The sequence below is a fragment of the Lolium perenne genome, chromosome 2 (genome assembly GCF_019359855.2).
Source record: "Lolium perenne isolate Kyuss_39 chromosome 2, Kyuss_2.0, whole genome shotgun sequence".
NCBI classification, from domain to species: Eukaryota; Viridiplantae; Streptophyta; class Magnoliopsida; order Poales; family Poaceae; genus Lolium; species Lolium perenne.
Genome location: NC_067245.2, coordinates 274,170,069 through 274,188,174, shown reverse-complemented (window position 1 = coordinate 274,188,174; position 18,106 = coordinate 274,170,069). Strand labels below are relative to the sequence as shown.

Below are 18,106 nucleotides of genomic sequence, written 5' to 3'. Positions count from 1 at the left end.
GATGGGCCGTGATTGAGATGGGCTTGGAGGATACGCACATAAAGTGTTTCTGAATCGGCCTCGTGCGAGAATTTGGGCTAGATTGCCCGTGTATCTGTACATTATGGTAGATCGTATTTCAGTTTAGAATTAAGAGATAGAGTTTGGTTCGTACACAATTAGGTTTATTCCAAAGATAGAAAGTCCACAGACTATAAATATGTACCTAGGGTTATTGAGAAAGGAGGACGATCACGTTCACAACAAACACAATCTAGGCGCATCGTCACCCCTTGTTTCGAGGGTTTCTTCCGGGTAAGCGTCATGCTGCCTTGCGATCTAGGCAGTGTCGGTTTATTCGTTGTCTGGTGTTGCTCGTACTGAAGCCTTGTTGATGGCGAGTAATACTGTTTATCATAGATGTTTTGGGGCTTACATCGATACTTTTCTGATACGTTTGCTTAGTTATGCTGCCCCTCAATATCTAGCTGCCTTTACGCCTATCTTAGGTGTAAGGGCAGCATCTTGCTTCATCTTTATTTAGTAGATCTGATCTGTTATGGTTGTTCCTTGTTATTCAAGGTTTAGTTTGATATCTGCATAGTTAGGCCTTGCAAACGGGTTGAATGATCCAGTAGTGCGTAAGGTATGGTTTGCCGATCCAAGATGGGATGTTCCGGGAATCGACTCTGTGTTGGTTTTTAGGCCTCTTCTAGGACCAGTTTTCTGTTATCTTTCGTATCTGCCAGGCTCAACTACGTGTAGGACGTTTCGGTTATGCGGTGAAAGCCCTAAACTATCGTAGATCGATTTAACTTGGTTTTGATAAAGCAGGATCCCCATGTTATCGTAGATCCAACATGAACCATGGGTTAATCGGCTCTATGAGCCGATTCACAGGGTAACCTGAGAGCCGATCGAGGCTCATTTAATGTTTACGTGTCTGCCATGCAGGAAACTAATCGAAGCAATCCAACACCTTCCTGGCCAGGTATAGGTCAGGTGGCACGCCCTTGCATTTAGCCAGGACACGTGCCGGAGCATTGCGGGCCGTCGCCCGAGGGACCAGGGCCCACCAGCAGTCCTGGGAGCCTCCCGGCTCTCCGTGTTGCTCGTCGCTGCTCGCCGGTGGGTTTTGGCAGGCAACAGGGTGCTGCCGTGGAAGGGCCACCTCCATCCCGGGCTCCCGACGCTCCTCCCAACACCGGCGGTGCCTAGCGGCGCTCTTGCACGCCAACTGCTCTGCCGGCACGCTCGCCCCCGCCTCCCGCCTCCTCCCGATTTTAGTCCCTAACTAACCACCCTGGAGAAAAGGGGCTTTTACAGGGAGCAACTCAGCTAGGGGGGAAACAACGGCCAAGGAGAGAGAGGAGGGCGTTGGACTTAGGAAGGGGAAAGGATCAGGAGCGCCGCCATTAGGGAGGCTACTCAGAGAGAGAGAGAGAGAGAGAGAGGAATCGCTCCCATGAGCGCTCGCCACCAGCTCGCGTCGATGAGACTTCACCATCATACTCTCATCCCAGCTGCAAGCACCATGCTCATCTCCTTGGGAAACGCCGTTGTTATTAGCTTAACGGCTTCGAGAGTGTCAAAGTTGTCCAGCCTTCAAGAGAGCACCGCTTTGACTGACTTGAGGTACCAGAGCCCCACAGTTTCAGGCTAAATGCAGCTATGCCCACACCAATAACTCACCAAAGCATCACACATCAGCCTGCCACCAAAACGCTACAAGACCCCTAATTGTACACAGAAAAGAATTAGCAGAAACCAGAATAGCCAAATTGCATATGTGTCAGCTCCACGTTAATCCTAAACAGGCCTCAAAATTCTGTAAAAAAAGATGTTTGTTGCCCTTTAATATAGTAGTTATTGTATGACAATTACATTTTTTCAGTCAATTATCTAGAATGTTCTTTTGTTCATTCTGACAAGATAATCAGACATTTTTTTCCGAATGCACATTCGCTCCGGCAGTTTGGTTTGTTATTCACGATTGCATGAAATCTGTACCAACCACGTTCTGCTACAAATATGTTTGACAACTAGCTAAGGAAAATGCCATCAAAAAATTTAAAAGCATATATTTGTTCAGAGTGATAGCCCCTTATGTCAGGCCTTGTGGCTTATGATATTGTGTTCAAAAAAAAAAAATACATCCCTATTGCATTGTAGGTTATCTATTCGTACACACATTGACTTTTCACTTGGTGACACTTGTAGCGATCAGTATGTAATCATGATTGTATGATCTTGGCAAATTTATCTTGGCACTTCTAAATTTCAATAAAAAAATGAGCTAAATATAGGACAAACGACCAGTCCAGTCGTTAAGTCAGTTGTAGCATAGAACAAAAATTATGTTACACAAATACAACCTACACACATCGCACCAGCACATGAGTGAAAGTTACGTTTCAGGGATTCCATCATGATGTAGTAAGCAACATACCAAGTTACCAACCCAAAGGGAAACATTACTTAAGATCTCCCAAATCACAAAGAGGTGGCCACTAATATGTAAGGAAACATGCCACACTTTGTAACTCCAAGCTTTACTTTTGTTAGTTTGGATTCAGCAACTAAAGCATAAGAAAAGAACACCAAGAGCATAGATGTCCTATAATTTAATACAATACGTTAATCTACATTTCGAGATGTACAGTGAATGTTTACATTACTTGCAATTGCAACGAGGTTCCCTACAATTCTGATTTTATTCCGGTGCTGCAACAGTGAAGCCGTGATGGCATGTTGCAGGGAAATTAATTGCATATTCTCTCTTCTTTTCCATGACAATCTCATGATAGATTTACTGTCGGATCTCAATAACCATTTCTACTGTTTCTTGCGTGCCTGTACTGTTCTGTTGGCCTCCGTGAACTCGATGAGTAGGGAGGAACCATTCGGGTGTTGGGTTAACAGCTGGGATGGTAGGAGATTCAGGGATGCCACGTGCAGGTATTACATCAGCCTTTCCATCAGGAAGTTCTTTCAATGAGACCCGGCACATTGGGCAAGTCGTATGCTTCCGCAACCATACATCTAAGCAGATAAGGTGGAAGTTATGACGACATGTTGGTATGATTCGTAGAATCTCTTTCTCATTGTATTCACCTAAACATATGGAGCACCTGCCAAAGGAAAACATCCATTAAAATGCTTAAACTAAAAAATTCCATAATTTCTAGAGGCGTGACTTCAACCAAGGCTGGACAATGCCCAGTGATTACTTGATAAGACGAAATGAGCAGACCGAACCAATAAAAAAGATGAGAAAATGTTCAGAGCAATCAAGTTTCGGTGAGAATTCCATCAACAATTTTTTTATTAAACATAATATTGGAGGAGGGTGATGCTATCAAATGAGAAAGTTCAGTTCCAAACTCATTCACTTGGGAGGTGTGCTTCCCAAACGAACATCACATACCCAAATGGCCAAATAACTAAACCTTATTTGAGTTTTTTTAACTTCCAAACATGGTTTCCACATAGTTTTCACCAGATATCTTCCAAAACAAGTGCAGCATTGTAACGTTAAATCTGATTTTTAGTTAATTTTACAAACAAAAACACACACACACACACAAACAGAAGTTGAGCTACATGAAAAAAACTACTCCATCTAAAAATAGGTGTCTCACTTTTGTCTAGATACGAATGTATCTAGATGCATTTTAGTTAGAGATACATCCGTATCTAGATAAAGCTAAGATACCTATTTTTAGACAGAGGAAGTAGTGTCATGTAAAGTTTCTTGAGATTAGGCTGAAGAAGACGAAACTGCACAAATTACGAGGCACTGATGATGTAGCCTTGAGTGTCCACGTGCCATCAAGTCACGTCCCGTTGCCGCCGGTGAGGATCGGGGGACCGATACAGTGGTGGCTTATGGTAGCACCTAACCTTGGATGATTGTGGTAGCAATGGGACCCGAAGAAGAGAATCTAGACCAGAGGAAGAAGACAGGCGAGAGAAGGAGCAGTTCAATTCATTTTCTTTTCGATACCCTCCTCCCAGTGCCGCAGCTTCTTTTATCATCTCCAGCACAAGCACAAGCACAAGCCCAAGCCCAAGCCCAAGCCCACCTGGGCCACAACCCATGACTACTAGGCCCGGGGCAGCTACATCCACGGGTATGACATTACCGTCCCCAAGAAATATTGCTTGCCCCCTGTCATGGTCGGACTGCATTACAAGAGACGTGTACGTCCAGCTTCTGCAGGCATCAATTAGGTAGTAGTTTGGTTTACATAGGAGTCTGATTTGTTTAGGGAAAGAGTTAAGTTAGGAAAGATTTGAGAGTCCAGTCCGAGTATGCCTCATGGTTGTAACTCCTTTATAAGGAGAGGATCGTAATCAATGAGAGGATATGAATAGAGCTATCAGTCTGTCTCCTACCTCGTGCTGCTCTCCTACCCCAGCACCCCGGCCTCTCTATGCGCTTGCTGTTCTAAACATCCCTGCATACTACCATGGCTAGCTGGCTCCCGACCGAAGCCGCCCGTTCATCACGATTACCACCTGAGATCTGGTACTGGTCGTGACACCCCCAAGCAATGGCTTGCTCAGATTGCAACGCTTTGTGGCTCCCACTTCGGCATTGAGATCCTCTGGCCTTCAAACAAGCTGGTACATATCAGGATCCCACGGTCTCTCCAGAGTCCAGAGCAACAAATCCTTTGGTCGGAAAAAGTCTTGAACTCAAGGTGATGTCGTGTGCATAACTTGTATCCCGCGTCATTTTTACATGGTTCCTCAACCATATAAAGAAACGAATTGCACGACTTGTACCATGGACTGCTGAGGGGAGTTGTGATCATAGCCATGATCGTGCAAATTCCTCTCCATTAGCATTATACCATTTTCTGCATTTTCCTTCAGGGAAAAAACATGACCATATGATGAGCCTGGGACTTACATGGGTGAGAGGCATACTGACAAACACAAGTGTCTCCAAGGCATCCTCCATGACGTATGTATAACCAGCATTAATTGCCTCATTCAGTTGTTGACACAAAAATAGATATGAGTGGCCCTCTTCAATGCTATAATTGTGCATCTTCACCTCCATTGGCCAAAAACTTGTAGTCTAGCTCCACGCCAAATTTTCTAAAAAGCCCCAACACTATGTCGCCAAACATGTGAATGCACTGAGTACAGTTTGATCGCTACCCTTGTTCAAATTTGTCGACCATTGTGCCATAAGAACCCATCGGAACACCAATTCCATGACGGAAGAAGTTAGTGTTGGTAACACTATCCTTAAGCTCTAGAACAGATACTTTTCTCAGCCCAGAAGTGTAGCAATAAGGGGGACTTCTTTTAGGCTTATACCCCTTTTATTTTGACCGTGAAGAACGCAGTGCAATTCGAGAAACTGGCCGAGACCAGTTTCTGGAGCTTCTGGCTGAGGATACCGAACCAGTACATCAACCTGCCCCTCAAGTTCAGTGCATTTTACGGCAGATGCCACTCCGAAGCTGTTGTCGGTCATGGAAAATGGAAAAGAAAAAAAAGGCTTAATCCTTGCGATCAAGAGCCGGAGACTATGCAGCACATCCTACTAGCCTGCCCTTTCTCGAGGCAAGTTTGGTACGAGATCCTGCCATGGCTTCGGCTTACCTACAACCCTCCCGTCGATGAGGCCTCCTTGAGCGACTGGTGGATCATCGCGCGACAGAACACGCCCAAGCCAATGCATAAAGGCCTGGCCACTGTGACGCTTCTGCTACCATGGATGGTCTGGAAACACCGTAACGCTTGTGTCTTCGAGGGTGAGCGGCCTTCGGTCTCTGGCACATGCGACAAGATCCGGGCAGAAGCTTCCATCTGGGCTAAGGCCGAGGCGTTAGGTCTGCGTGCCGTGCTGCCGGTAGATTGGGATGTCCACTGAGCTTCTGTGGTACCATACCCTGTAACACACCTCCCTCGTGAGATGTGATCTTGTAAAACCATCCTTCTTTGCTATGAAATGAAACGCATTGCGTTTCCTCAAAAAAAAAACCTGCTCCTGCGTGCTAATTTGATCCAAAATTGGCCCGGGATTGTCACCAGGGCTCTACGCGCGGCGGAGGAGGAGAGTTTTTGGCGCCGGCGACGCCTATGCGAGGACGACTGCGGCCACCTCGAACAGCGCCGCCTCCGCCGAGCTCCCGCAGGTGAGAGCCAGCCCGTCTTCCTCGTCGTCGTCGCTATCGCCGCGCGGCGGAAGCGCTGGCAGCGGCGGGCTGCACGAGCCGGCGGGCAGCGCGTCGGCTTCCCCATCGCGCGCCTTGGAGCGTGCTAGCCGGCGAGCGAACCTGCGCAGCCACCTGCGGTCCGCCCGTTTCCAAGCTTCGTCGGAGCGCGCCCGCCTCGCGCGGTCCGCCTCCAACCGCACACCCGGCGGACGCGTCGACGATCCTCCGCCACCGATTCAGCCCCCTCCCCTACCGGCCTGTCGTGCTCGCGCCATTGCGAAGGGAGGGGTGGTGGCGGTGGAGCGAATAAGCCGAAGACGGCGAATAATTTGCTTGCCGGAGGTCGAGACTTTTCGCCGGGGAGTAGGGTTTTGGAACCCAGCTCGCCTCCGCGCCATGTATAAGTAAGGGGCGGCCGTCCAGTTTCTCGGGCCCCGAACTCATTTTATGGGCCAGGCCGCGAGTTCGGGCTCCGTTCTGGGCCTCTTTCAGCCCAAACCCGTATTCTCGCCGGAAAAATACGGGTCCTGGTTGCTCTTATATGACTGTATATATTGAATTGATAATCATCGGGCCAGTTACTAAGAGATGAATCCATCCCAGTGGCAAAAGTTCTAAAACATTGAAGTTGGAGATTATGTAACATATACCAGAAACAATGACGCCATGAAATCTTAAGTTCATACAGAGATAGTTGCACTTACTGGGCATCATCTTTTGAATGAAAGGCCTCAAAGTTATACTTCATGGTTGGAATCGCGGAAATAACCCAAGGTTCCAATCCGCAATGAGCATGCTCCATCTGAAAAGGATAGTATTAATGTATTATTTTTTGAAGTACAAAAGATATATATAAAATATTGGGCATTGATTTTGACACTCTTTGTCCTAATTGTTTAAACCCTTTGTATTAGCTCAACTAGAAATAAAAAAGGAAAACCCATTAATAGAAATTCAACCTGACTGTTCTATACATGATACCATAATACTACTCCCTCAAAATACAAATTTCCAAGTTTCTCAAATTTTCAAAAAAATATTGTGCGTGTTCATAAGATGTGTTTTTACTATCCCTAGAATTTTCGGAACCAGACTCGAAATACACAAAGAGAAACGAAAAGGTATTTCGAATTTGGTTCTTCAAATTCTAGGGATTGCAAACACACATCTTGTGAACTCTAACAATTTTTGTTCGAAATTTTTAGAAACTTGTAAACTTAAATTTTAAGAGGTGGTATCATGGTATCATCTGAAGCTTGGGATCATGCAATATTTTCCCGGTTTTATATATTGTTAGTTAAACAGGTAGTTTCAATTAATGTTGATATGAATGTAAACATAACAGTTACTATCTCCATCCCAAGGATTAAGGCTTTTTTTTGAAAAGTCAAAATAAAGTGTGACCAAAATTTTAGAAGAATCTATCAATAAATATGATATTTTGTAGATACCATATGAAAATATATTTCATTATCTATCTAATGATATTGATTTTGTATTTTACATGTTACATTTTTTGATAAAAACTTGGTCAATTGACTTTCGGAAAAATATAAGCCTTAAGCCTTGGGACGCAGGTAGTACAACTTATCACACGAAAAACTTGGAAAGAGATGAATTGTACAATTTATAACAATAACTTTGTAAGAAATATGTTTTTTGTTCAATTGACCTTTCAAACACATAACTAACATAAGAGTGAAACGCACAAAATGGAGAATGCTGCATTTCTACTCAATCATCAAGTTTACTCAAAAGAAACAGTGTCCTAGAACACACCATGTATAGTTTATGGTTTATGTAGCTTTTGAGTTCTCCCAGGACCTTTCGCTTACTATTTCCATGTGAGGCTGCAAAGTTCATTTGTTCTTAAGGCTTAAATTAGTATGTGATAGCGTTCTTTTTGAAACTCGTAAGGATCATACTAGTATAATTTCTACTTGTATTTGGACCTAGGAATAATGTTATGTTACAAATAGTATGAGCCACAGAAAACTATATACTTATACAAATCATATCTGGAGCCTAGAACCTTTTGCTCAGTCATTAGAGCAGAGGAATTTAAATAGAAGCCCAAAATTAAAGAAAAAAAACTAGAGAAATAAATATAAGCCTCCCTATATTGGCCATGGAAGTAGGAGGCTAAATCTTCTGAATCTCTATTACTAAAGTTTCAAAGTGGTATATTATCAAATGCTAACAAAATGTTACCATGAGTTCAAAAGCCGGTATATGAATGGAATGTGGCGCTTTGGAGGCCGAGGTACATGTAGCTCTTTATTTTCAAACACCCAAAATTTGTATTTCAAAGTTTCAAAAAAATCCGAAATAAAATTTTAGAGACAACCGATGATGAATACTACAATGCGTAAAATCTCAATTCAAACTGACTTGTATTCTAGGCTAGACGAAATTGACAAAATCTGAGAAGTTTTATAATATTGAAATGTGCACTATTCAGTATAAAAATTGTCAGAATTTGTCATTTTTGTGTCACCTAGAATATGAAGCAATTTTTATTGAGATTTTACACCGTTGTAGTATACATGAATGGCTATCTCTAGAATTTGGTTCCAGATTTTTTGAAACTTTGAAACACGAATTCTGAGTGTTTGCAAATAAGGCCTCCGTTTGAAGTTTTCCACATGAAAAGCACTACCCACGAACTTAGAAGTTAAGTACTGGAATCTTCCCATTTTCAGTAACTATAGTAAACAGGACACTTGAGCTATGTAAGTAGACACCATGGCACTACTACTACTACAGGTACATGAGAAACGAATTGATTGTTCCCCTTTGGAAACTGCTGAGTCACGGCAGCAGAAAAAAAAAGTGTGGAACGCACCTGGCGGCTGAGATCCGCGGGGAAGTCAGCGTCGAAGTCCAGCGGCGGCTGCGCACCGCCGTCGTCCGCGGCCGGGGCGCGGCAGCAGAAGAACCGAGCGCAGACGAACGCGATGAAGACGGCGGTCATGCCGAAGCCGAGCGCGGCGCTCAGGAGATTCAGCTCCGACCCGAACATCCTCGCGGGCCCGCCTCGCGACGGCGCCCCGGCGAGACTTCCTCCCGCACCGACGAGGCCAAGACGGCGAGCAGAGCCAGAAACCCTACCGCTCGAAGAGGCGGCCGCCGCTGCAGCGAATCGCGAGAGCTGTGAGGTTGGGGCCGGGGGTGCCCATTGGTTGGGCGGACCCGCGGAGGCCGGGGCGGGGGCGGTGGTCGCGAGCACGGTCTGTGATTGGTGTGGTCGCCTGACGGCGACGTGGTCGCGAACGGTGGAACGGCGTTGTGGAGCGGAGCGGAAGATGGGCACAGCACAGCGGTGGCCTTCGGAGGCTGGAAGAGCTGGTTGGTGGGAGAGTCGGGTGGGGGAACTGCGAGCTGGCTGGGGGTATCTGCGTCCTCCTGCCGGAGAGCGTGGGCCCGCCAGCGACAGCTCTCTGGGCACGCTATGCTATCGCTGAAGGGAAAATCAATTTCTTTTTTCTGAGAATTTTTTTTTTGCGAAACACAGTACAATTAAGGCATACATACGTCCACACACGCACCCCTATGAATGCACACACGCACATCCTACCCCTATGAGCATCTTCAGTCCTTGTTTACTTCTAGGGTATTTATGGGGATGGTAGGGGATTATTTCGAATCCCGGAAAATCCCCACTAGTCCGTTTACTTCCCCGGTTTTGAATGACATAATCCCGAGATATCCCCTCCCATCCCCACATATTTTGCCTAAATCGAAAACTCTCCATCATACTAGTGTATTTTTGGGGAAGGGTATTTGGGGGGATTGGGTGAACACCAAATCCCCTCCCATTCGGCGGGTCTTAAGATTGACGAAGTCACCACAAGCGCATCGCTGTCGACGGGAACGTCGCCTCCCACTGAAGAATATTCCGCCTTTTATGAGACACCAAAGTGTCAAATCTGGGATTTGAACTCTGGTGGGCTGGGGGTGCCACTGCCCTCCTAACCATCCAACCGCAGGTTGGTATCTTAGAAATATTTTCTCATCGAGCGACCCATTCGTGATTGTTTTCATGTACATATTATCGCGGGTTCACATCGTCCGCGTCCGTAGCTCCAAGGCACGGTGGGCATGGGCATACCCCATTTGCCAGTTTATTTTTATTTTATTGTTCTTCGTTTTTCTTTTTTTACCTTAATTTCATAGAGTTAATTGCATGGTGAAAGGATCGTATGCCGCACCTAGAGGGGGGTGATACGGGTACAGCACGCGTCCGTTGGGAACCCCAAGAGGAAGGTGTGATGCGTATAGCAGCAAGTTTTCCCTCAGTAAGAAACCAAGGTTTATCGAACCAGTAGGAGCCAAGAAGCACGTTGAAGGTTGATGGCGGCGGAGTGTAGTACGGCGCAACACCAGGGATTCCGGCGCCAACGTGGAACCTGCACAACACAACCAAATTACTTTGCCCCAACGTGACAGTGAGGTCATCCAATCTCACCGCTTGTTGTAACAAAGGATTAGATGTATAGTGTGGATGATGATGTTTGCAGAGAACAGTAAGAACGAGAATTGCAGTAGATTGTATTCGATGTAAAGAATGGAGCGGGGTCCACAGTTCACTAGTGGTGTCTCTCCCATAAGAAATAGCATGTTGGGTGAACAAATTACAGTTGGGCAATTGACAAATAAAGAGGGCATGACCATGCACATACATGTTATGATGAGTAGTGTGAGATTTAATTGGGCATTACGACAAAGTACATAGACCGCTATCCAGCATGCATCTATGCCTAAAAAGTCCACCTTCAGGTTATCATCCGAACCCCCTCCAGTATTAAGTTGCAAACAACAGACAATTGCATTAAGTATGGTGCGTAATGTAATCAACAAATACATCCTTAGACATAGCATTGATGTTTTATCCCTAGTGGCAACAAAGACATCCACAACCTTAGAACTTTCTCGTCACACGTCCTGCATTTAATGGAGGCATGAACCCACTATCGAGCATAAATACTCCCTCTTGGAGTTACAAGTAACGGCTTGGCCAGAGCCTCTACTAATAACGGAGAGCATGCAAGATCATAAACAACACATAGATAATAGATCAATAATCAACATAGCATAGTATTCCATATTCATCGGATCCCAACAAACGCAACATGTAGCATTACAAATAGATGATCTTGATCATGTTAGGCAGCTCACAAGATCCAACAATGATAGCACAATTAGGAGAATACGACCATCTAGCTACTGCTATGGACCCATAGTCCAGGGGTGAACTACTCACACATCACTCCGGAGGCGACCATGGCGGTGAAGAGTCCTCCGGGAGATGATTCCCCTCTCCGGCAGGGTGCCGGAGGCGATCTCCTGAATCCCCCGAGATGGGATTGGCGGCGGCGGCGTCTCTGGAAGGTTTTCCGTATCGTGGCTCTCGGTACTGGAACTATTCTCGACGAAGGCTTATGTAGGCGAAGAGGTAGGTCAGGGGGCGCCACGAGGGCCCCACACGCTAGGGCCGCGCGGCCCAAGCCTTGGCCGCGCCGCCCTGTTGTGTGGGCGCCTCGTCGCCCCACTTCATTTCCCTTTCGGACTTCTGGAAGCTTCGTGGAAAAATAAGATCCTGGGCGTTGATTTCGTCCAATTCCGAGAATATTTCCTTACTAGGATTTCTGAAACCAAAAACAGCAGAAACAAAGAATCGGCTCTTCGGCATCTCGTTAATAGGTTAGTGGCGGTAAATGCTTAATTATTATATAAATTTTGTATAAAACTTTTTAGTATCATCATAAAAGTATCATGTATCATAAGAAATTATCGATACGTTGGAGACGTATCGCATCCCTGCTTAGTTCCTACTCGTCCCGAGTAGGTAAACGATAACAAAGATAATTTCTGAAGTGACATGCTATCATAATCTTGATCAATACTATTGTAAGCACATGTAATGAATGCAGCGATTCGAAGCAATGGTAAAGACAATGAGTAAACAACTGAATCATATAGCAAAGACTTTTCATGAATAGTACTTTCAAGACAAGCATCAATAAGTCTTGCATAAGAGTTAACTCATAAAGCAATAAATTCATAGTAAAGGCATTGAAGCAACACAAAGGAAGATTAAGTTTCAGCGGTTGCTTTCAACTTATAACATGTATATCTCATGGATAGTTGTCAATGCAAAGTAATATAATAAGTGCAATATGCAAGTATGTAGGAATCAATGCACAGTTAACACAAGTGTTTGCTTCTGAGATAGAAGGAAGTAGGTAAACTGACTCAACATAAAAGTAGAAGAAAGGCCCTTCGCAGAGGGAAGCATTGATTGCTATATTTGTGCTAGAGCTTTTATTTTGAAAACATAAAGAGAGCATAAAAGTAAAGTTTTGAGAGGTGTTTGTTGTTGTCAACGAATGGTAGTGGGCACTCTAACCCCCTTGACAAACAGACTTTCAAAGAGCGGCTCCCATGAAACATTTATTTTTGGGTGGCACTCCTTCCAACCTTGCTTTCACAAACCATGGCTAACTGAATCCTCGGGTGCCTGCCAATAATCTCATACCATGAAGGAGCGCCTTTTTATTTTAGTTTTATTTAGATGACACTCCTCCCCACCTTTGCTTTCTCAAGCCATGGCTAACCGAATCCTCGGGTGCCGTCCAACAATCACATACCATGGAGGAGTGTCTATTTTTGTAAAATTATGGAGGTTAATTAATTTGGGACTGGGAATCCCATTGCCAGCTCTTTTTGCAAAATTATTGGATAAGCGGATGAAGCCACTAGTCCATTGGTGAAAGTTGCCCAACGAGATTGAAAGATAAACACCACATACTTCCTCATGAGCTATAAAACATTGACACAAATAAGAGGTAATAACTTTTGAAGTGTTTAAAGATAGCACTCAAGCAATTTACTTTGGAATGGCGGAGAAATACCATGTAGTAGGTAGGTATGGTGGACACAAGTGGCATAGTTTTTGGCTCAAGGATTTTGGATGCATGAGAAGTATTCCCTCTCAATACAAGGCTTAGGCTAGCAAGGTTATTTGAAACAAACACAAGTATAAACCGGTACAGCAAAACTCACATAAAAGACATATTGTAAGCATTATAAGACTCTACACCGTCTTCCTTGTTGTTCGACCCTTACTAGAAAATATCTAGACCTTAGAGAGACCAATCATGCAAACCAAATTTTAGCAAGCTGTATGTATTTCTTCACTAATAGGTGCAAAGTATATGATGCAAGAGCTTAAATATGAGCACAAAAATTGCCAAGTATCACATTATTCAAGATATTATACCATTTACCACATGTAGCATTTTCCGTTTCCAACCATATAACAATTTAACGAAGCAGTTCAACCTTCGCCATGAAAATTATGAGTAAAGCTAAGGACATATTTGTCCATATGCAACAGCGGAGCGTGTCTCTCTCCCACACAATGAATGCTAGGATCCAACTTTATTCAAACAAAACAAAAATAAAAACATACAGACGCTCCAAGTAAAGCACATAAGATGTGATGGAATAAAAATATAGTTTCACTAGAGGAACCTGATAATGTTGTCGATGAAGAAGGGGGTGCCTTGGGCATCCCCAAGCTTAGATGCTTGAGTCTTCTTGAAATATGCAGGGATGAACCACCGGGGCATCCCCAAGCTTAGAGCTTTCACTCTCCTTGTTCATATTGTATCATCCTCCTCTCTTGATCCTTGAAAACTTCCTCCACGCCAAACTCAAAATAACTCATTAGAGGGTTAGTGCATAATCAAAATTCACATGTTCAGATGTGACATAATCATTCTTAATACTTCTGTACATTGCACAAAGCTACTGAAAGTTAATGGAATAAAGAAATCCATCAAGCATAGCAAAACAGGCAATGCGAAATAAAAGGCATAATCTGTCAAAACAGAACAGTCCGTAAAGACGAATTTTTTAGGTGCACCAGACTAGCTCAGATGAAAATGCTCAAATTGAATGAAAGTTTCGTACATATCTGGGGATCAGTCACGTAAATTGGCAGAATTTTCTGAGTTACCTACAGAGACTACTGCTCAAATTTGTGACAGCAAGAAATCTGTTTCTGCGCAGCAATCCAAATCTAGTATGAACCTTACTATCAAAGACTTTACTTGGCACAACAATGCAACAAAATTAAGATAAGGAGAGGTTGCTACAGTGGTAACAACTTCCAAGACTCAAATATAAAACAAAGTACTGTAGTAAAATCATGGGTTGTCTCCCATAAGCGCTTTTCTTTAACGCCTTTCAGCTAGGCGCAGAAAGTGTATATCAAGTGTTATCAAGAGATGATGCATCAACAGCGGGGTTTGGAGTTTTCTCAACCATGCATTGTATTTTGTATATGTAAGTTTCAGAGGCTCCCTTTTCATTAGTCTTAGGCTTGCTTTTCTCATCAAACAAATTTTCAGGGACAAGCCAAGCATAATTATCTTCTAGAGCTTCATGCATTCCTAGGAGCTTGCAAGGTATTGGTGCTTTAATCTCCCCACCATCATTAACATTATTAGTGTACCTTATTCTATCCATGTCCATCTTTTCAAGTGTTCTTTTAAAATCGGTGAACATACCAAGCCTCTTATGCTTAATAAAAACTTTTCTAGCTTCTTTTAGCTATATCTTCAAATTCTCGAACAAGGACTTTTAAAACAAAATCTCTCTTTTCTCCCCTCTCCATATCAGAAAGCGTAAGAAACATGTGTTGTATCATGGGGTTGAGACTAATAAATCTAGTTTCTATCATGCGTACCAAACAGGCAGAGGCACTTTCATAGGTAGGGACAGTTTTTACCAGGGGTATATCTTCAAGATCTTCATTCATGCTAACATGGGTGAAAAATTCTTCTATATTATCTCTTCCAATTATAGACCCTTGTCCTACCGGTATATCTTTAAGAGTAAACTTAGGAGGAAACATGATGAAATAAGTAAAGTAAATGCAAGTAACTAATTTTTTTGTGTTTTTAATATGGAGAACAAGATAGTAAATAAAGTAAAACTAGCAACTAATTTTTTTGTATTTTGTTTTAGTGCAGCAAACAAACAAGTAAATAAAAGTAAAGCAAGAAAAAAACAAAATAAAGAGATTGGAGGTGGAGACTCCCCTTGCAGCGTGTCTTGATCTCCCCGGCAACGGCGCCAGAAAAAGAGCTTGATACGCGTACAACACGCGTCCGTTGGGAACCCCAAGAGGAAGGTGTGATGCGTATAGCAGCAAGTTTTCCCTCAGTAAGAAACCAAGGTTTATCGAACCAGTAGGAGCCAAGAAGCACGTTGAAGGTTGATGGCGGCGGAGTGTAGTGCGGCGCAACACCAGGGATTCCGGCGCCAACGTGGAACCTGCACAACACAACCAAATTACTTTGCCCCAACGTGACAGTGAGGTTGTCAATCTCACCGGCTTGTTGTAACAAAGGATTAGATGTATAGTGTGGATGATGATGTTTGCAGAGAACAGTAAGAACGAGAATTGCAGTAGATTGTATTCGATGTAAAGAATGGAGCGGGGTCCACAGTTCACTAGTGGTGTCTCTCCCATAAGAAATAGCATGTTGGGTGAACAAATTACAGTTGGGCAATTGACAAATAAAGAGGGCATGATCATGCACATACATGTTATGATGAGTAGTGTGAGATTTAATTGGGCATTACGACAAAGTACATAGACCGCTATCCAGCATGCATCTATGCCTAAAAAGTCCACCTTCAGGTTATCATCCGAACCCCCTCCAGTATTAAGTTGCAAACAACAGACAATTGCATTAAGTATGGTGCGTAATGTAATCAACAAATACATTCTTAGACATAGCATTGATGTTTTATCCCTAGTGGCAACAAGACATCCACAACCTTAGAACTTTCTCACACGTCCTGCATTTAATGGAGGCATGAACCCACTATCGAGCATAAATACTCCCTCTTGAAGTTGCAAGTAACGACTTGGCCAGAGCCTCTACTAATAACGGAGAGCATGCAAGATCATAAACAACACATATATAATAGATCAATAATCAACATAGCATAGTATTCCATATTCATCGGATCCCAACAAACGCAACGTGTAGCATTACAAATAGATGATCTTGATCATGTTAGGCAGCTCACAAGATCCAACAATGATAGCACAATTAGGAGAAGACGACCATCTAGATACTGCTATGGACCCATAGTCCAGGGGTGAACTACTCACACATCACTCCGGAGGCGACCATGGCGGTGAAGAGTCCTCCGGGAGATGATTTCCCTCTCCGGCAGGGTGCCGGAGGCGATCTCCTGAATCCCCCGAGATGGGATTGGCGGCGGCGGCGTCTCTGGAAGGTTTTCCGTATCGTGGCTCTCGGTACTGGAACTATTCTCGACGAAGGCTTATGTAGGCGAAGAGGTAGGTCAGGGGGCGCCACGAGGGCCCCACACGCTAGGGCCGCGCGGCCCAAGCCTTGGCCGCGCCGCCCTGTTGTGTGGGTGCCTCGTCGCCCCACTTCGTTTCCCTTTCGGACTTCTGGAAGCTTCGTGGAAAAATAAGATCCTGGGCGTTGATTTCGTCCAATTCCGAGAATATTTCCTTACTAGGATTTCTGAAACCAAAAACAGCAGAAAAACAGCAACTGACTCTTCGGCATCTCGTTAATAGGTTAGTGCCAGAAAATGCATAAATATGCCATAAAGTATGTATAAAACATGTGAGTATCATCATAAAAGTAGCATGGAACATAAGAAATTATCGATACGTTGGAGACGTATCAGGGGGTGAATAGGTGCTAACCAATTTTTAGTTCTTTTTCAATTTAGGCTTGACACAAAGGTAAATTCTCTAGATATGCAACTAAGTGAATTTACCTATATGACAAGGTAATCAACTAAGCAAGATATAGCTACGCAATATAAGAGATAGAATAGGATAGAGGTAACAGAGAGTGGAGCACGCGATGACACGGAGATGATTCCCGTAGTTCCCGTCCTTTGCAAGAAGGTACGTCTACGTTTGGAGGAGTGTGGTTGCTACGAAAGCCAAACCAACAGCCACGAAGGCTTCACTCAGATCTCCTATGGGCAACGCCACGAAGGCCTAGGCCACTTCCATTAAGGGATTTCCTCGAGGCGGAAACCGGGCCTTTATAAGGTTCTTGGGGCACACATCCACAACTGAATTGGAGGCTCCCAAATCTATAACAATACAACAATCAACAACAACACATCAACAACAATCAACTAGGGAACCAAAAAGGAACACTAGCAAGAGGGCCCTCAAACAAATGAGGGGGAAATGTAAATCGCTTCGGTGAGGATGTAGATCGGTGTCTTCTCCTTCGAATCTCCAAAGATCAAGAGCTTTGGTTGGGGAGGAAGGAGATCTTGCAAAACTTGTGTTCTTGAGGTGGCTTGATACGTCTCCAACGTATCTATAATTTATGATGTTTCATGCTAGTTTTATGACAATACCTACATGTTTTATTCACACTTTATATCATTTTGATGCATTTTCCGGAACTAACCTATTGACAAGATGCCGAAGTGCCAATTCCTGTTTTCTGCAGTTTTTGGTTTCAGAAATCTTACAAAGGAAATATTCTTGGAATTGGACGAAATCAGGGCCCACGATCTTATATTTCCACGAAGCTTCCAGAACACCGAAGAGGGACCAGAGGGGAGGCCCAGGGCCTCCACACATGGTGGCGGTGGGCCAGAGGGGGGGCGCCCCCCTATGGTGTGGCTCCACCAGAACCCTTCCGACTCCGACTCTTCGCCTATTTAAGCCTGTAGCACCCTACCTTTTAATAAAGGCAAGATACCTGTGTATAGTGCTATTCCCGGGATCACTGATAGCACACACATTACAAAATATAGTAATCATTGCAATATTATCAAATTACTACAACGTAGATCCACAGGAGATAAAATAAAGTCTTACAAATTGCATAGTCACCTGGACTAGCTCAAATAAA

At 44.0% G+C, this 18,106-nt stretch overlaps 1 protein-coding gene across 1 annotated transcript; it reads right to left on the bottom strand.

Annotated features, from left to right (window-relative positions):
* Positions 1-2,497: 2,497 nt before the first annotated feature.
* On the bottom strand, positions 2,498-9,317 carry LOC127335876 (putative RING-H2 finger protein ATL71). The gene is made up of 3 exons (XM_051362607.2): positions 9,004-9,317; positions 6,863-6,960; positions 2,498-3,110 (listed from the first exon to the last, which is right to left on the bottom strand). Exons 1-3 carry the CDS (start codon positions 9,178-9,180, stop codon positions 2,789-2,791), a joined length of 597 nt encoding a protein of 198 aa, XP_051218567.1. The 5' UTR covers positions 9,181-9,317; the 3' UTR covers positions 2,498-2,788.
* Between the last annotated feature and the right edge of the window lie 8,789 nt (positions 9,318-18,106).

Coding starts and splice junctions, on each gene's coding strand:
- LOC127335876 (XM_051362607.2), bottom strand. CDS start 9,180: ATGTTCGGGTCGGAGCTGAATCTCCTGAGCGCCGCGCTCGGCTTCGGC. Junction 6,961..9,003: donor CCGCGGATCTCAGCCGCCAG/GTGCGTTCCACA, acceptor TATCCTTTTCAG/ATGGAGCATGCTCATTGCGG. Junction 3,111..6,862: donor CATTCAAAAGATGATGCCCA/GTAAGTGCAACT, acceptor TTCCTTTGGCAG/GTGCTCCATATGTTTAGGTG.